A 20723-nucleotide genomic window follows, 5' to 3' on the forward strand; every position below is an offset into this window, starting at 1 on the left:
AGGGCTTAACAAGCACTCGGGGTAAGAGAGAAAGCCATTTATCCTCCTATCATTGCCCAGGCTCAGCTCTCATTCTGACTGTTGAATGGCTTAAGAAAGCTGCATGCCTGTTCCACGAATTAACAGTGCTTATTATCAGTTAAGCATAATCAAACATTGAAATCAAGGACTCACTCTCTTTAACATACAAAATTTTAAAAAAATAATAATAAAAAAGTCCCCCCCATCTTACAATTATGGAATTACTTTTGACATTTTGATTTTACTAAAGGATATTTCCATGAAAATATAAAAATGATTTTAAAAAAAAAAAGGCGGCTGCAATTGTGGTTCTGGAAAACCAACTATCCCAACAAGAAACAAACAATGCAATTCACACGCAAAACACACCATACACTTCTCAAAGGCATCTTGTACAGTATTATATTGCAGAGCCAAATCAGCTCTTTTGCACATCAAAAATGAAAATGGCCGCTTATGTGCAATGATAGCCCTTTTACAGAATATATTGGAGGACTTTACATATCACGGGAATATTTACAAAATATTACTTTTTTAGCCTGAAAGAAAAATATTTGCTATCAAGTATTCTTCTGAAAGTTCTAGAAGAACTCTATTGTTTACATGTTTCCTCAAAGTGTGAAGACTAGTTACCCCATCCATTTTACCTTAAAGAGAAAAAGGTAAATAAGTATCTACACATGAGATTTATACAACAGGAGGGGCTTGAAAAGAAATACTACTAAACAGTATTACCAATGATTCAGAATATTTTTCAAGAACCTCAATTCATGGTTCACAGATATACTGTACTGGTTACCATTGACTCAAATATTCTAAATATTTTAGGTTGGTTTTTTCCTTGGATATTTTGAGCAGAACATACAACTCCACTGCAACAAAACAGATAGATGGTATTCATCCAAATCAAGCCAATATTTATTCTAACAAGTAGCAAATACATCACTGAGCTAGTCACTCTACCACTGAAATTTAGTTTAAGAATTTCGTAGTGGGTAAGAAATACGAAGAAAGAAGCTATTCTATATTAAATCCCAGGGGCTTATCAATACAGGAAAATAGGGGATACCAGGTGTCTGAATTAGCTGCTGCAGAGCTTTTAAGAATCTGGTTTATGCCCCTTATCCAACACTTCTAACCAAAATCAGAACAGAATGTGTCATTTCCTCTAGTACAAGTGATGGTGGCTACAGATTTTCTGTTGCTATTATTGGAGGAAATCATCACAAAGAGAATCATCATCACTTGTAAGGCTGTGGCAAAAAAAAAATGGTATATGCAACTGAATCTAAACAGAATTTGATGTGATATAGTTGCAGCATCAAAAACTCAAAAGGACCTATATATACATCATTGTCACAGATGTCATCAAGTTCTACCCAACTGTTAACATATATGGCAGCCCTTGAGAGAATGGGCACAAATAAGAGAGTTTAAAAAAAAGTCCATAAGTGCAACTCAATTTCCTTTTCTTTAAATTACATTTTAAACAATATCTAATGCCCCACACCCACAAATATATACTGTATATTTATATATTTATTTATATATTTATATATAGTCTTAGACTATTGGAGTGAAAATGCTTTATAAAAGTCTACAAGAGATTTCTGCAGCTTATGGAGACACCCTCTGGTTTTGTGTTGTGTTTTTTTTTTTCGCACTTCTACATAGCCATGGTAACTCCAGTTCTGCAAGCAATAGAACTGAGGCTTAGAGCCAGAAATGCAGCCAGACGCCAGGCCAGACATTAGCATTTGGTAAGAGGTAGCCTCTTACCTCTCTTTCCCATAAGAAATCAGGCTAAGAAGAGAAAGGAGAGGAGTTAGGAGAATGCTTTGAAGACCAGGCAGCAGTGCTTTGTAAGGAGTGGACAGGCAGGAAGAGGGTAGTAGAAGTTCACACAATGGGGCTCATTCCCCTTCTTCTTTGATGCGTTGCTGCTTGTTGCGACGGGCATCCATGTCAAAGTTGAAGTCATTCCACTCGTCACGAGGTGGGAAAGAGATGGTCTGGCGGAGGGTGAAGCGCACGGCGTCAATGACACGCTCACCTCGGGTCTCACTGGAGCCCACACTGACTGTAGAGGCACCACTTGGGGTCCGCAGGAGGTGGGGAGGAGAGGAGAAGTCATGGAGCTGCCGATGGTCCAGGATGCCCTTCCAGATGGCATGGCGGAATTGCTCAGGGATTTTTAGACTTGCCAAATCCTGTGGAGGAAGTAGGTGAGCATTAGGGTAAAAAAACAAAGCAACATTGAGGCCATTATTTCACCTTCTGACCTCCGTTTCAATTGACCGGAATTTATACATCACTATACTGGAAAATAAAATTAGCTTTCAGATAGCCTTGCATGTTACATGTATGTAAACACAAATCTTGAGTTACAATCTTGAGGTGCCATCTCTGCCTATGGATAACACTCCACTTATGTTCTGCTGGCCTGTCTCTTCACTGGTAAAATGGGGAGTCAAACTAAATGAGAGGACAAAAATTCTCAACAGAAGCATCAAATGTATATATTTTAGATTCCTACATCTGCCTGGCTCTAGTACTGTCGTCTAGTCTAGAGGTATTAGTGCCACTGCAAGAGGAGAGGAGAAGACAATTACCAACAGCTATTGCGTATTAGACACTGAGCTAATTAACTTTTATTCCTGATATTATTAAAATTCAGCTTAATGGTAGATACCTCTTCTTTATATGCAGAGAGACAGTTTCTACAAAACAAATGTAATAACATCTACCACAAATCTAAGCATTAAATAAGATCATGAATTGTACACTTAAGGTTGCTTCTGTGACTTCACTTTTTCCAAACCTGCCATGTGGTCAAAAATGTGTTTATATAAATCAAAGCATAACTATGCAGAGTTAGATGCATCAATGTTCTAGGTGTAGAGACAGAAGGCATTACAAACAGAATCAAACTTAAGAAATGGCAGCACCTCTTAATGTATCTACATACGTTTTGGGTTTTTTTTTTATCAGTTTGTATCAGTAACATTTCAAATTTATTTGGGAGGGGGCATGTGTGTTCATGCATGCATGGGCATGCTAGTTTGGCAATACAAGTGCACTCAGAGTCAGAAGACTTTGGTAGAGAATCTTATTGCCAATGACTGGCTCTAGGTCTTCAGCAAGTCACTCATTCCTGCCTTACTTCAGTGAGTAAAATAGAACCATGATTCCTTTTTTAGGTCAATACAAATTATGATTACATATTTAAATGTGAATATGAAAGTACTTCACAAAATACATAAATATTAGCTTTTATTACTACTCTGAATTACTATCTTTTCCCTCTAGAGTGGAGGCTTCTGAAAAATTCCAAAATGAAATAATTTCTTTATATTCCAGGAAAGAAAGCCAGATAACTTAGTGTGGTGCTGAGAGACAAGCTGAGAAAGAGGGGGGTTGATTTCCAGGAACGAGCAGGAGGAAGCGGAGATGAAGGTGAAGAGACTGGAAAACTTTCCAGCAATCCCAAATGCAGAAATATCGTGATGTGAATGAATTAGATTCTCAGGTCATTAGAAAGACCCCAGATTTTTATTCTCAGCAGAATATATCCTAAAGAAGACAATTCCTAGAAGATAACGTTGTGTGAATTCTCTTGAGACTCAAGAATCACCCTTTGTTCCAAAAAGTTCAAATGTCTCTTTAAAGCAAACTCTAATTATCCTCCTCACAGCCTGTACAGTGTACAGATTGGGACTGAAAGAGGAGAAACCATGGCCCAGGGACTGGCACAAAACCCAGTAGAGGTAGTCTTGTGACAAGTGCCAGTAGATTCTAAATAGCCAAAGAAACATCCGGGCACAATTCCTCAGGGGCAAATATAATGTGAAAAATACAAGGAAGGGCAGATTCCATGCAGGACTCTACTCAGGACATGTCCACTCTTTTCTCAACCACAGGCCACATGCAGTTCCCTCTACCTCTCTCAGAATAATATTAACAGGATCTTGCGGGAACGTACTGCTAAAGCTTTCCCTAGCTTTTATTCATATTTCACTCTATCAAGGGGCGAATCCCAGGGTGGAAAGGGGTTGGACATGGGCTCAGTACAGCATATACTGTCCTCAAAGGCCTAGAGCATTCTCATGCTGAAGGGGTATCGCTGGCATCGGTGCTCAAGGAGGGGGGAGAAAGAGGTGCCAACTACAGAAGCAGCAGCAGAGGCAGAGAGCATCTTTCCCCACCAGCCCAAAGCACCCTCAGAAAGCTGGACGAAAGGATAGTAAATCCCAAAGAGCAGCACAAGAAGAGATGTCTAGGAGGAATTTCAGACTGCTGTATTGCAAAGCAAGACCAGCTCCTGGATGAACTGCAGTTCAAGAGAAGATATGCAAAGCAAGAACAATTCCTCACCCATCCAACTTGATTCAAGAATTCAGTGAATATTAGAGTTGTAAAGGAATTCTTTTGATTCTAATTTAGTTAACTGAGGTTGAGAGAAGTTTATTTAAGGAATATGCAATTCCAAGTTATCATAACAATGATAGGGGTGGGAGAGACAGTTGAAGCTGCTAAAGGTCTGATTTTATGGAGGGACAGAAAAGACCACATAATACAGCATTAGGGTAACAGGCCAGATGTCTGTAGCCCAGAGTTCTATTCCTAGTTCCATCATCAATTGATCATAGCAAAACTTATATTGCCATCTCTCCATGCTTTTAAGTGGGAATCACACTATGCTCTCTTTGCTATTCTCCTTAAGTCTCACACAGATTAAATAAAGTATTTGAAAGTTCTCTTAATTCTTTAGAAAGCATCACTTTCTTACAAGAGAGACACATAGTCCCTATTTTTCACTCTCCACACAATGAAGTACAGTGAACACCTGCAGGGAGGTCCGGCTGTCTTTCCAGGTATTCCATCAAAATTGAGCACTGAGGCTTGATAACCATAATAGCTTTTAAAACCTTGAGAGGTTGGACCAGAAGTTGATTTGGCGAGAGGTAAAAAAGGAAGAAATACAACTCTAGAGAATAGTCTAGCAGTTACTTACATCCATGGAGTAATGCTCAATCTGATAGATGGTGGTCAGCCCCTGGGTCGTGAAATAGTCCAGACATGATGAGCAGCCCAACCTCGCTAAGAAACTGCAGAGGGAGGAGGGAGGAGGAAGGAGGAAACAGAAAAAGAAAGTTCACCCCAACTGCATTAGCGAGATAAAGGAAAATCCAACATATTGCCATTGAATGCCCTGCAGAAGAGCCTGTTTGTGGGCCTTGGATTGAGGTTTGGGGAGATCTAGTCGCTTGAACTTTGCAACAGCTTCAATAAAATTCTAGGGATTCTGTGTGCAGAGCCACTGCAGGGAGAAAGAAAAGAAAAAATCATGCAAACTGACTTTTATTTCTTAAATCCTCTGGCTCTTTACTTCAAAATCTTCCTCTCTTTTTAATTGTTCTGTGTTCAAGGTATCTGTGCATGGCTTACATGATTATGAAACATAGCTGCTACTTTAAGCTCTGGTGGTTCAGTGGTAAGGAATTGTGCTGCCAACTCAGAGGTGCATGGTTCACATCTACCAGCTGTTCTGCAGAAGAAAACACAGGCAATCTCCTTCTGTGCAATTTAATACCTCTGAAAGCCCACTAGAGGGTCAGTTATGCGATGGGTCTGACTGGATGGTATACAACATCAATTACTATTGTAATTAACACCAACTACTGTGAAGTATTGTTTTGGGATTTATGTCTTTGTCAGAAGACAGTCACTCCTCCTTGGTGTTGGCCTCAGATGGATGCTGCCATCATCATCAGAGAGTGGCAGCCCCACAGTGGGATAGACCACGTAATCTGGCCACCTCTATGACTGACACCTGTTAGTGTGTCTGCCTTCAGTCACAGAGGAATCAGCACAAACTCTTCCAGCAGCCAAACTAAAGAACCATGCTGCTCATGAAGCAGAGAAAGGTGAGGTGCACTAAGGGTGAGTGTGTAACAAACAGGTTTCAAGATTCATTTCTTTTTCACCATTTCTGGCTAGATGCAGTGTACCCACTCACTGTATGGCTATGAAAGAAAGGCAATCAGATCCTTAAGCATCTCTGTCTTTTTTTGTTAATATCAACATTGTTTTAACTCCCTAATAGTTTCTGCCATGGTGGCTGAAAGCTAGGAGACCTGGAGAGCAGGAGAGGGAGCAAGATAGAAAGCTCATGGCCCTTTTTGGAACCCCAGCCCTGAGCACCAATTTTAGGGCCACAACGGATGGTGTAAACATATAAGGGGTGGGGGGAGGGAGTAAAGTGAAAATGAGAGAAGCAGGCATGAAAAACTTCAGGCCTATAGATTTCACATTTTCACTTTACCCCATGTTGATTCTAGCAGTTTTCTTTGTCCAAACAATGCCGGCGACCTTGTTAATCAAAATAAGAGTGGCTAGATCTCAACCATGAGGCTGCTTTCTTTCGTCCAGACTGTCTTTATAACATCAGCAGTGTTCACCCTCCACCACCCAGAGATGCTTAGGACAGGCCCCCCAGGGGCACATACTATGGACTCACCTGACAATGCTGCAATCTGTGGGGTACGGAGGTGGGGGGGTGCAGTGGGAGGTGGATGGCATGGAGAGTGGGGGAGGGAGGGCTTGGGTGGGGCTGAGTCCATTCATGTCTCCAGCCATTGGCATGTGGGTGCCCATCATAGGAACTGGACAGAAGTAGGAGGAACAGAGAGGGTTACTGCTGTGGTCATGTCAAAGCCCCCCAGTGGTCCATCTGGCCTGCTTTAATGGTTAACGGGGCTGATTCTTTCCGCCTTCCTTTCTAGTCTTGTCTCTCATTACACCACTTTACTCATCATGTGCACAGGCTAACAGAATAATCATCAAAGTCCAAACTAATTACTCAGTTCTTGACTTGTTTTGCTTCACTCAGCATAATTTCTTCCCCTCCTTTTCTTTTCTTTGATTCTCTATCCAATAGCTCACAGCTCTTACTGCTAATACATAGTGCCTTTTATTTGTTTTCACTGGTATTTCTATTTCTCATTAGACTAATCGTCTCAAATACATGAGATTTACAGATCTAGCACAGTGTTGGGCACAGAGCAGACAGTCGGTAAACACATTTCAAATGAACAAGTGAGCAAATTGGTGGAGGAGAAAATGACCTTTAGAATATTTATGTGATGATAGAAGCATTTATTGCAATAATTTCAGGGAGCTTATATGCCAAACAAAAAGTGATACAATTAAAATTTACCTCTCTCTTACGATTCGTTTCTAGATTGTATGTAGGGATACCACCATGCTTACTGGTACTGCATTAAGCCATAGCTGTTAATATTCGCTGATAGAAGGGAGATGCTTAATTTCAATACTAGTCATGAAATAGTTTTTCTCAGGTCAAAAAAGAGCAAAATATTATACTGCCTACACATTTTAAGTTTCTTTCTACTTTAATAAACAATAATTAATCAAAGGGGAAAGGCCCATGTCACAATTTACTAAAAAAAAATAGGCCTGTCACATCTCAGTCTGATTTTCTCTCTGACCATCCTGATATAAAAAGAAATCAAAGGAATATATAAGTGTGTAGTGTAATTAAGAGCAAGTCTATTGTATGTTACATCGAAATGTGGAGGAGCATCCCCCATTGCCACTATTTTTTCATCTCGAGAAATAAATTGAGAAATTTAAGATGGCACAAGAAAGAGAAAAAAAAAAATGAATGCGTATGTTGTGTCTCTCTATATTGGCCAAGGGAGAAAGATGAATAATCTCTTTCCAGGCAATTAACTGCCTCTGAAAACTTCTGCAGGATCAGTTATGGGTTGGTTCTATCTTGACAGAATATCCAGGTAGCTTATCTGTTACGGTCTCAGATTTTGAGTGTTAGGATTCATTTATCACTCTGGCAGCTAGCATGTCTTGTTGTCATGCCCGGCAACTATGCTACATACTCTTCCCACTTATTAAAATTATCATAATTCTAGCTTTAAATATTTCTCTAAGAAAGCTCAATATTTCCAAGGCAGTACTGAAATGTAAGCTCAAAGGCTTGATGACACTAAGGAGGAATTTGAAAAGCCAAGATTGAGGCCCTGATTTTTTAATTGCAGAATGTTGTCTATACAGTGTTCAGTCTTTCACATGCCTGAGCATATTATAGATGCTTCATCATTTTTGTCATTACCTTTTCCTTCATGTTTGAGTATCCCCTTTGCTAGACTTATCATCCTCCACTTGGAGGCCCATTTCTCACATTGTGTGTCTTGCATTTATATTTAGGGGATATGAGTAATTTGCATGTGAATAAGTAATGTGGGAGGAGCTTTTATAAAGGACTACATAAATGATGTAGTAGACTCATTTGAGGACCATGATTGCACACACATAGCACTGTAAAGTATTAAATGTTCACAGTGATAAACTTATAGATGAATAACCAGGCATTAGAGCAGGGAGATGGCTTGTCTACACCTATATAGCTAATTTTGCAATAGAGTCCAGACTCAAATCTAGTTCTCCAGTTTTAACATCTACCACATCAAGTTAGTTCCCATACTTGATTCAGGGTCTTTTAACAAGAGGTTGGGTTCCAATTAGGTCAACAGGATGTGGATTATTCTTTTTAGAGAGTGTAATGCATCCTACACTAACAGCCTTCTCTATTCATAGCAGATTGATCACAAATTTCTCAAACGTAAACATTTCACTAGGAGACACAGAGCCATGTCACTTCCATCTGATCTGTTTCTGTCTGTCTCACACTTAACTGAAATGCAGGTCTGCCCCCTCCCTCCCTCCCCAAGCAGATTCTCCTCCTCCACCAGGCCTGACAGTCCTTCAGCTGCTGCTATAGGGAGATGCTCTTACTGTTGGCTCCCATGCCATCAGGAATGGTGGTGGGAGTGAGGGCGTTGCGCTGCTGAGGGTTGATAAGCTGGCTCACGGAAGGCAGCTTGTTCATGCTGTTCATTTTGTTCAGAGGTGGGGAGCTGTTACCGTATGAAGCCTGTGACTGCATCGGGTTCCTAGGAACACAAACACGGGAATGATGGTGAGCGCCCAATACTCAAGAGAGGACTCTCCTTTTAATAGCTCTCAGTTTAAAACATGGTCTGGAATGGTGCATTTGCAGATATATCCCTCCAGGAGTGGTAAGAAGTTGATTTTGTTGTCAAGTGAAAATATATTCTCACTAAAGAGGAACAGGAAATCTATCATAGCTTCCTGAATATGCAGAGTATAAAATGGGATATTTTCTTTAAGCATTTTCTTTGTGAAAGGAAAAAAAATAATTGCATTGCTCTTTTATTTTTTCCCCCCTCATGCTCCCTTTTTGCTCTTCAAGTCAAACAAATGTGAAAGTCAATAAGAGAGAAGAACTGATCATTGACTTATGAAAAGACATGGAGATGTCATACACAAACTGCAGCTCAGGCACTCAGCTTGGAACTTCCTATGCTGTTTGGGATAACAGAAGATTATATGAAAACTGATCAAACAGGGTATTTGGCCATTCACCTGAGGCTTTGTAGAAGTTTCAATGTGGGATTCATTGGCTCACTGACTATGACAGAACCCACTGGAATGTCAAGAGCCTGACACAGTCTACATAGGAGAACCCTGGCATGCAAATAATTGTTCTGTTCATTTACAAGTCTTCTAAGTTATAAAGTAACAACCAAAAGAAAAATTTTCATTTGAAATTGAGTTTGTTACATTTTATATTTAGGCATTAGTAATGTAAGCTAGAGCAAAGGTAGATAAAGACTTTTAAAATCAAGGAACAAACCTGTCCTGCTCCTACCTCCATTTTCTCACAAGGAAACAAAAACATGTAAGGTGTCAGCATACACACTTACTGTCTGAGTGAGATGTTAGTGCCAGGAGAAATAAGATAGAGCCCCAGCCTTAAGTTATGGTAGACAAAATAGGAAGAATGACCAAACCTACCTTAAAAGGCTGTAGTGAGAACTGAAGAAGATGAGTTGAAGGACAGTTTTATACAAGACAGCAGATCTAAATGAGTCATTACAGAGATCATGGAAAACTTTGGTTTTCTAATCAATGGCAGATGAAGGTCTTTTCTTGCTATCCTCATGCACAGCTCAGCTATTAACTAAAAGGTTGGGGGATCCATTCCACTTAGATACATTTCAGGAAAAAAGGGTCAGATGGAGAACTCATTTTTCTGGCTATTTGTCCAAGAGTTATTCTGTTTCCTTTTTGTCTGGTTTGGTTTTAATATTTTTATACATTTTCAGAAATAAGATAGAGGTATGCAATAGGTTACAGAATTGGAAAAAAATAGGTGTCAGAGTAGGGGGGGAAGCCTATTTGAGGACATAGAATAATGGGTGCAATAAAGGAACACATTGCCATTGATCACCCAAAGACTTCAGAATATAACTTACCCCAGTGCAAGATGAAGTCCATTGAGATATACTGGGAAATGTCTGAAAGGCCATAGGGAACCGCATGGCAGGACAGAAAAGGTGTGGTTTGTCAGATCCTGTTTCTAACTATAAACTCTCTAAGGTGCTGGGCAGCCTGGCCTCAAAAGGCTGTTAAGGTAAGAAGCATCCACCAATTTCTCCAGTTGCCCAAAACCTTCCATATATACAGGAAGAACTAATGGAAAGGGTTACTTTAACTATTAATGACCACTGGTGGCCTAGTGAGTAACAAGCTGTGCTGCAATCCTAAAGGCATATGGTTTGAATCCACCAGCTGCTCCATGGGATAAGGCTGGTCAGTCTCCTCTTATGTGATTTACTGCCTCTGAAAACCCACTGGAGGGTCAGCTATGGGTTGGTTCTGACTCTATGACACACAACAACAATTAATATAAAGCTACATGAATGGCTTCGGTATTTTCCCTAGACACTCAGAGTAAATGTCTTCTTCCAAAGCCTGTAACAATGGCAGTATGCCTTTCTTTCAGGATCTTTTTTTTTATTCCAAATATTCTTTTTTTATTATAAGTTACCTGAGATGAAAAAAGGTAGGTCACGAACCACAGAACAACATGGAATGAATGTGCATTTTGGTTCAACCAAAGACAACTTCCAGATCTGACACAAACGAAATGATTCTTGATTCCTGAGTTTCACTTGCTTTATATGTATAACATGTATTCTTATTATGCTACCCTAGAAGAGAGTCTATGAAGATTAAATAAGATCATGCAAGATCCCCAGATATTGTTGATTTATAGCTGCCTGATAAATTTTAACTCCCTTCTCACTTCCCCTCTCAAATATTTAATCCTCTAGTCCTTCCTCAAAGGGATTACTGATGGCCTACTGGGAAGAAGCTGTACTGCAATCCTGAAGGAACGCAGTTCAAATATACCAGCTGCTCTCCTGATGGAGAAGGATGAGCAATCTCCCCTGCTATTAACCGTCTCTAAAAATCCACTGGAGGGTCAGGTATGGGTCTCTTTCCACGCAGTGGTATGCAACAACAACAGTTCTTCCTCAAAGGGATAAGCAGTATTAGTATAAAAAATAGAAGAAAAAAAAAGGATTGATATTAGAACAAGACAAGTGGCATTGTTTCTTAATTACACACATATAGAAGTTAGAATGATGTGAAAACAGGGTCTGAAAACGTCAATTCTTCTGGATACAACTCCCTTGATGTAGAATTGGGTTTTAAAACCACGAGGAAATAGGCAATGTTGCCTCTTGTTTAGTAGATTTGCAGTATCAAAAGTAGAAGGAATATTCTATTAACTTCCGTACAGTATAGCAAGTGGCGCAAAAATGAACAAATGGGTTGCAAATCTAAAGGCTGTGAAAGAGAACTGCTGTATTTTTCTTTAGTAAACATAATGTCTTGTATGAACACTCCCAAGGTTTCTGAGAAGCTGAAGGGATAGAAGTGTTCAAGGAGAACAGGATATTCTTAACTTCCTCCTTACTCACAACCTTAAAGGTAAAAAACAAAAGAAAACTAAAAAAAAAGAAGAGATAAAGGAATAGGAACATGGTTTTCTTGTGGAACAAAAACAAAGCTTAAGCCTCAGGATGTTTTTTAAATTTCTCTAGGGATTTATCATAACAAATATAGTAATGTACTTTCAGGAATTTTAGACAGAAGCCCTGGTGAAGCCAAATCCAGTTCTAAACTCTAGTAATTTACGATTCTGCTTACACTGCTAAAGGTAAAATCTGAAACTTAAGAGCTAACATCTTCTATAGCACATCCAGAATTAGAAATTGTTTCTTGATTCCAGATCTAGTGACTATGCGATAGAAAAAAAAAATCTGAAAAGTCAATAATTCAAATTATCTTCTCCACCTACCAGTAGATGCCTAGAATTCTACTAAGGGATTTTGAAATTTATGTACAGTTTTGACTGCCAGTTAAGAAGCAGCTCTTTATTAGAATTTGGTGATAACTCAAGGTAAGTCAGCGTCAGTAAGTATTTCTGACTTGTAGATTTCAGATGGAAAAGGGATCTTGAGCATACAGCAGATCATCCTAGAAGGAGGAAGGTCCAAAAAGACAAAGATTGGAATATCAGAAATATAAATGTATCTCCTTTTATATTATATTCATTCCTGTCTGTAATCTTTTCTCCCTGGCCAAGCATAACCACTTCCAAGACTTCTAAGGCAGACTCAGCTTTTGATTTAGATTGGCTATAATTTGCAAATATTTTACATCTTTTAAATATATACTATTATACAAAAGCCACTCTAAACCCATCAAAAACTTGTATAACAGGGTGAAAGAAGAAAAGAAAAATCTTAAAAGAAAAATCACATATTAAGAAAGTAAATATATCAACTTGAAGGGATTTGTGAATCAGTTATTTGACTATTTGAAATGGCATTGCAAGTATAACAAGAGCATCTGATTTTAACAATATAGTTTGTCTCTGATATAAAGAGTTCCCTAAGCAACTCCCTAAGCCACCAGATTAACAATTTTTACTTGTAGTAACTTCTTTCAAGACTCATAAAAGGAATTACTCAAAACCCAGCACATAATATAATTTTTAAAAATGCACTGGACAAGTTCCATTACAAACTTCTGGATGAGTATTTGCTAACTGTCTTTATCATGAAAACCAGATACTCTAATAAATCTAGATTTGGTTTAAATCCCTTTAAATAAATTTGTGTACTTAAAGTACAACTTGAGGCTGGGCTGGGGATATCAACAAGTACTACTGTGTTGCTTGGCTCACTAAGAAGAAATTAAACATGCATAGGGCTAAAATATATTTAAGATTCATTTAAATAGTACTAATAAAGTATATATTAAGTAAATAAAAACAACTATATGCTGACAGAGATGTGGATAGAATCACAGTATTATTTTTTTGTTCTTTAGACTATATATATATGTGATGCTTTAAAGAACTAAATGAGAAGAACTAGTATTTAAGAAACCCATACTCATAAAAAAGGTAAGAGAGACAGAAAAGAAAGAAACTTCAAGATAAATCAAGATGCAAAATTTTATTGAAAATTAAATTCATACATCCATAAAGCAACAGCCTCAATAACAAGAAACCATTGTGTGATGACACAGAACAAAGTTGGTGCTCTGGCTACAGGGACATGGAGGAGGAAGGAGATATTCTACAATTACTATACCATTTCTAAAAAATATGCCTCATAAAACAGGGAGATGGAGAGGTTTTCTAAACTCTGTTTTTAAAATTTCAGGTTTAACCCTCTCTTTTCCTGTCTTTAGTTTTGAGACCAGGTTTTGCTGGTTTTGGCATGTGCCTACTTGGATTTCACTTGATCCAAACGTTAGTGTGTGTCCTGGATAAACAGGATTAAGCTGAATCATTCCAATGGCTGAGTTTATAACAGAACAGAAGGGCAGGAACACCACTCAGATCAATTAACAGTCATGGATTTAGCTAGAGGAGTCTACACTCCTTTTTAGGGCTAAAAGTATACCAATGCCTGGAGCAGTCCTACTGGGGTATTCTTCCCACCTATTAAAACCACATGTGTTTACTTGTCCAGATTAAACAACAGGTTGCTTTTTGCATTTTGTTTTGCTTTTTTTTTTTTTTTTTAAGTAGGTTTCCAGGGGTTTTATATGCCAGGAAGACTGTGTACTTAACAGGCGCTGACACGTGGTAAAGGAGGTAGGATTGGGCACCATACTAGGGAACTTGCTATCTATATATGAAAGGAAGATACTAATAATAAGGAAAACTCTCAGAAGAAGTCAAGAATAATCCCAAAGTGGATGCTTTGGGAAATTGTCATCTCTCTGCCCAGCAGTACACCTGGCACCATTCCTTGTCTTACTGCATGACCAGCATTAAAAAGGCTGGTCAGTCACCTATCATTTATTTATGCACAGACAATAAAAACTATTTCTTCTTTACTTAGGAAGGCATTTTAAATTTGAGACCTGCTCAAAAGCTTCCCCTGCCCCTGCCCCCAGATAAAGTCCAATACACAAGAGAAGGTAACAGAAAAGGGTTCAAATAAACATTTTATAATGCCCCTCTCCCCATTTGGCCCCTCCCTCCTCCCCTCCCTCCCTCCCAAGAAAAACATAAAATCTCACAAACACAGTGATTCCTGACCAACAAGTACTACAATCTAAGTATACAAAATCTTCAGAAAATGTCCTTTTTTTGAAAAGTTTTGAGTCCCTTCAAAAGAATTTTTTTCCCCTCTCACTAGGACTGTGTGCCTTTAATCAGTTGGGTCTCTCTGAGCCAAAGTGTCTTCAGGTCTTCCTTATGAGCGCTGCATACCTGACAAATGTCCATACACAGGCACACACACATACATACATACACACAAGTACACAGAGTCATGGAAACACAATACACAGATACAGTCAAAGTGCAGAGACGAGGCTCTATGGGTACACTGATCTGTTTGAGGGGTTGGAATGTCTAAAGAAGACTTCAGATTGTTTTGGAGTTTCCCTCCGGGGCTCCACAAGCTCATTCCTGAAGCAGGCTGAAAGGAGACTGCAGAGAGGAACCAGAGAAAAGAAAAGGTGAAAGCTTAGGACTTCATATGTTCAAATCAACCGAAGACAGAAACACACTCCTCCTACCTTCATGATCATAGCACAGACAAAACAGATGCTTGGAAAACAGATTTTGGATTTTGGGATTTTTATCTATTGTCCTTCAAAATCACTACATGATTAAGATTTTTTGAAGACAAAATGAGACAAAGTAGTAGTATTTCATGAAAACATTATAACAGAGTCACTTGTGTAATTGAAAAGAAATGCATTTCTCTAGATTTCTTCTGAGACCAGCCAGGCCGGGGCACAGGCAAAGATAGTTTTAACAAGTTCCAAAATTGTATCTGATCTACACTTTACTTGCGGAAGGGAGATCAAGGTACTCAGCATATGGTTTACCAGATTAAATTAATTGGAAAGGGAACGCAGAGAGAAGAGTAAACTTCAGTCTTTTTGCAAAATGTCATCTGCCCTATTACTATACCTCATTATTTTTCTTGCCCAGCTTTAACTATGCAGTATGAAGAAACATGATCTTATCGGTTTGAAGGATGTGTCATCATGTAAAGAATTATTAATGAGAATTTTGTATGCGCACAGACTCAGCTGGATAAATATCTTAATCCTTTCAGTCACAAACTTGGCCTATAATTGCACAGATCAAATTCATGAAACTAACTTTTGCATAATTAAGAAATCAATTATGCCACAGGATACCAGAAACAAACTTCTATTTTGCTAATGGTTGTGCAATCCCATGAACTGTTTGGGAATTCTTTTCAAAATGGCTCTTTGAATCACACTGGATTATTCCTTACAAAGGCACAGGATCATTTTCACTTGGTTAATATGCTGGATTGAGTAAAGCATCTCACCAGGAAGAGCAAGTCTCATCTAGAAATGATATGCCAGAATGCAAACTAACAGGGACAAAATCCATTGCCAACTAAACATCCATGATTTTAGTTTGCATCCAAGATTTTAAGGATTCTCTTGTGGCAAAGACTGGATGAGGTAATATGTGACAAAGCTATCAAATCAGTGTTTATAAGAATGTATGTGATACAGATATCAAATCCATCTTCTAGTCATGATAAGACAGGAGCTGGAACTTGGAGACCTAGAACTGAGAACAGTAGTGCAAATAGCTGTAAGAACTTAAGAAAGTTATATAACTTCTACGCCTAATTAGACTTTCCAAATTTTTCTTTGTCACTAACTCAGAACTAATAAATTCATTCCCTAACAATATGCATCATAACATAGCTGGGATATGCAAACGTATGTGATCCTTTGTAAATTTTGTGAACTTTTGTAAACTTTGCACAACTACATGGCCTGTAAAATTGAGCAATATGAAATTCACACAACTTTTGACATATAATATTGTCAATTTCACATAAATATTCTGGAAATGTGGAGATCTCTAAGTCAAATCAAGAATTATGGCTTTAAGGATTGTTATCACCTTGAGTATTTGTCTCCCCTGATAGCTTCTGCAATGATTATATTAAAGATGGTACTTGCTTCTCCTTCATATGCTTAGTTTGAGGAAAAATAACTGTGAATGCTAGGATAACCGTAGCCAAATAGGCTTAATGTCACAAATTTTAAACTGGCCATTTAAAAACAGAGCAAATCGGGTATTGTCAAGCTGACTTTAACTCATAGCGATTCTGCTAGTTGAATGACACGAGAGAGAGAATAATGGGAATAGATGTTCGGATTAGATTTATTATTCCTCTCTTAAGAAATTAAACCATAAACTTCTCTTCTAAATCTTGTCCTGACTTTACTACAAACTGTCTATGAAATCACTGGTGTAGTTCACTGACTCAGAGTTCTCAGCTAGATGGTGAAGGTGCTGGAACAGGACATAATCTTGAATATGCCATCCTATTGCAAAATTCCACTATTATTTGGTTTGCATAATTAGTGATTCATAATTATCCAGTGATAAAACAACAGAAGGAAAGACAAAGGATACCTCAAAATGTCAAAGATATGTATTAAAATTAAAATGAAATTTGCCCTGTAGGAACATAAAAATTGTTGTCAGAGGCAAGCAAGACTTGGGCTAACTGACATTTTAACACGATGACGCTGACCTGAGGCAATGATAGACACTAAGAAGCAGGGGAAACTTCAGAAAAGATGAAAAAGAAAGAATACTGGTTAGACGTATGTAAGTCAAAACCTTACTATTTAGTGATTTTTTAAATTTTTTTCTTACGAAACTATCTTAAGAGCTAATACCCCTTAAAAAATGAAGGGAAAGAATGGCATCTTTTCAGATCTAACATCCAGAGACATGATGCTCCATTTATATGAATGTGGACTGATCAACTAAAAAAGATTTCTTCATTCACTAAACATCGGAGAGTTGAACAGTGAATAGGGTTGATAGAAAGAGAATTGATGCCTTTGAGTTGTGGTGCTGGAGAAGAGTGTTGACTATACCATGGATGGTTAGGAGAACAAACAGGTTTGTCCTAGAGAGGGTGAAGCCAGAATGTTCCCTGAAGTCAAGGATTCTGAAGCTTCGTCTGACATACTTTGGGCATGTCGCAAGGAGGGACTGGTCCTTGGAGAGGGACATCATGATTGGGAGAGTGGAGGGACAGTGCAGGAGAGGAAGACCCTCGATGAGATGGATCGATTCTGGGAGTGGTAGGAATGAATGTGTCTGAGACAGGGAGGTTGGCACAGGTTAGAACGGCATTTAGGGCTCCTGTACATAGGGTCACTATGAGTCACAAACGACTCGATGGCACATAACAACAATACAAAGTACACTTGTATCCATTAACAATTTGATACACAGTAATGCAATGTAAAATCAGGTCCATAAAAACTATGATCATGAAGGTAATAGTGAAGGAAAAGTTTTAAAAAAAAAGAAATCCATGCATAAATGAACAGCAGAGGAAAACCATGCGGTGAAAAACTACAAAAATAATTGAACTAAAAATACTGTTACTTTGTAGAAAGTGTTTTTACTTCCTAATAATTTCCCTCTATTATAAAGAAAAGTACAAAGCTGATTCCTTACCATTATATTATAGGCTCTAGAGTTTTGGAAAGGAAATCACAAACATATGTGTTTTCCACATTGATGATTGCCATGCAAGTAGATTTTCATTTTTTCTTTGTCTAGTCATTCATGCTCTTTCTTGAAGATTGGCAAAAAAGAAAAGACTGAAAAAATCTTAGCTGAAGAACACCATAACTAGAGAATTTATGTAATTATACAATAATCCTTGAGGATCCATGCATATATGATGTTACAAAGGCATAATTAGATCAATTGTCTAACTTCATTGAAAATTTCATTTTGCAGTCTGTTAGATTTCCATGCACAAGCACCTACAGCTAAAAGCTCTCAACCATTGTAACATAGTAACAAGCATATGACACTTTTTAATGAAAACATCAGGAAATGATAAGGTTATTAATCCAGCTCTTAATTCCTCACTATCAACATATAATATGTCCCGAAATTCTTTTGTACTTTTGAAAATACTGCAATTTTAATATTCTTTTTCTCCTTCCATGAAATTATTACTTTTTGAAATCTAGATTGTTAAAATTTTCCCTTTAGAATAATACCAACCAATCAGACAGTAAGCAAGATAAGTCATTAAAAAAAAATAACATTAGGCTATCTATTTCTACATATGCCATTTAAACAAGTGCAAATATCATATGGCCCCAACTAATTGATGTTGAACATGTTGGTTTGTAAAGCTCTAAAATAATGACACTAAATAAACTATCCCCTTTATAATCTACAGATGCTCTTAAAATTCCTCCTATTCACTTATACCATGCTTAGAACAAAATTCTAGAATATTATTATAACTGAAAAAGTTTCCTGGTTGAAATCCACATTCCATTGTCAAATCCATAATTACAGAAATCCCATCTTTCTCATGTTTATCATAAATATTTTTACAGAACACATTTTGATTGTTAACATTAATCAAATTAATTCTCTGATCTTTATCTGAAAACTGGATTTCACCATTCAGGATACTTTTGTGTCTTCATAGGCCTGTCTAACTTTCTCCAATGAAATCATGACTGAAAGCTGCTGCTCTTTCATTAGATAATGAATTGTAACTTGAAAAATCTCATTAGGTTTAGCTAAAACTTTTAATGTCACTGTACCTTAGAATATGTATGTTCATTTCCAAAAAGTATGATCAACCCTAGTTAGAGACTCAAGAAGTAATAAAAAAGTCACTCATGTATCTAGAACAGAAAATGGAAAATGACAATGTGTATGATCTGTAAGCTTAGAAGATTTTAAAAAAATCAAAAGTACAATATACTGTAACTTGTAAAAATTATATCAAAATCAATTTCAGTGTCTATAAATAAAGCTTAAATTTTAAATGACATTTTATTTGTTGCATATGGCTGGTTCCAGGGAGCTCTGGTGGCCAACTGGAAAAAAGCTGCACCTCTCTCCCTTGACTTATATACATCTCTCAGAAAGAGAATGGGGATACAGAGGTGTGTGGTTCGAATCCACCAGATACTCTTGGAGAAGGAGGGACAATCTCTTCCTGTACCAGTCAGATCCAATTTGATGGCACACACAGCCAAAATAATAAAATAATAAGGAAAAACCATATGGCCACAATGGCAGAATTAAGCAATTATAAGAGACTAGATAAATCAGAAATTTGGAAGATTGCCTTTTTCTGAACAAAAATTTCTTGACCTGTCCTATAAAGTCAGCTCCAGTAAGTCACACCACTTAACTAGCAAAATTTGGTTGGACAGAATTTTTTCCTGTTAACTGGAAAAAAATTACAAGAAACTGATTATTTCAGAGGATATCTGTCACCAAGACACACCAATGGGTAATTCTTCTGAAGTGATTTTTGGCTGAACCAAACTTTTCCAGAGTGAACAGGAGGCAATTTGGGAGCATGTCTTAATCCCTTACTGGCATGCAAATCTTGGGAAAGATATTATCCCCTCTGGGTCTCCCTTTGTCTGTAAATTCTGTTACAGTTCTCCTCAATTCTTTGATCTCTGTTGTATTATTTTATGAGAACTATATTGGTTTTGTACCTGAATATACCGACATATGTTTCTACTTGATATAGCACAGAGTCCATAAAACTGGCAATTCTTCCTGCAACTCTGAATTCAAATTCACCAGGGAATCCAACTAAGCTTTCTGTTCAGCCTCATTTAGGACATGGCATAATTTTTTTCTAAAAGTACACAATAACTTTCAGATTATGTGTAAAAAGTCTAAAATGCTCAACTAGTCTACAAACCTGTGAAGAGAGAGGACACTTCTTTTCTGTCCCTCTGGCCACTCTACCCTGCATACCTCCAAAATCCCTACACTCCCTAACGCACGCACCTCATGTATCCCACCTACGCCATGGCCAACACACAGATGCTGAAGAGGTTACTTCCTGAGCATCAGAGAGAGGTCCACTTAAGTCTCCTCAATTACATTTGTGCTTATGAATGACTAATGAACACACTTGGTTAAACTTTCCATAATTCTGGTTGTATAGTTGTCAATAGCATGAGATAAAAGAGTCATTGTTTATTGCTTATTTACATTTCTACTTTAAAGGCAATCTTTTTCCCAAGCAAAAGAATTTGGTTTCTTTTTTTCCCCCCTGAAGGTTAACTAGTCAAATGTTTTAATTACTCAAATAGGCACACACTGCATACATTTCTTTTATAGAAATTTTGAGAACACTTTCACCACAAACACAACATTTTAATCA

The 20723-nt window shown here is 37.8% G+C and overlaps 1 protein-coding gene across 5 annotated transcripts in view; it reads right to left on the bottom strand.

The window, feature by feature from the left end:
* Window positions 1–1297: 1297 nt before the first annotated feature.
* The window catches only part of TP63 (tumor protein p63), a 329984-nt gene continuing 310558 nt past the window's right edge, over window positions 1298–20723 (bottom strand). For 2 of the 5 annotated variants that reach the window (XM_006897063.1, XM_006897067.1), the window contains 4 exons: window positions 8857–9014; window positions 6542–6686; window positions 5036–5129; window positions 1935–2231 (listed from right to left, as the gene is read on the bottom strand). In XM_006897063.1, the coding sequence (XP_006897125.1) occupies window positions 1935–2231; window positions 5036–5129; window positions 6542–6686; window positions 8857–9014 (694 nt within the window). Of the gene's footprint in view, window positions 2232–5035; window positions 5130–6541; window positions 6687–8856; window positions 9015–14838; window positions 14954–20723 lie in introns of those variants that run through there. The other 3 variants (XM_006897065.1, XM_006897066.1, XM_006897064.1) reach the window with 2 other exon arrangements.

The sequence above is a fragment of the Elephantulus edwardii genome, unplaced genomic scaffold (assembly GCF_000299155.1).
Source record: "Elephantulus edwardii isolate Elephantulus edwardi_28Jun2011 unplaced genomic scaffold, EleEdw1.0 scaffold00199, whole genome shotgun sequence".
In the NCBI taxonomy this organism is placed as follows: domain Eukaryota; kingdom Metazoa; phylum Chordata; class Mammalia; order Macroscelidea; family Macroscelididae; genus Elephantulus; species Elephantulus edwardii.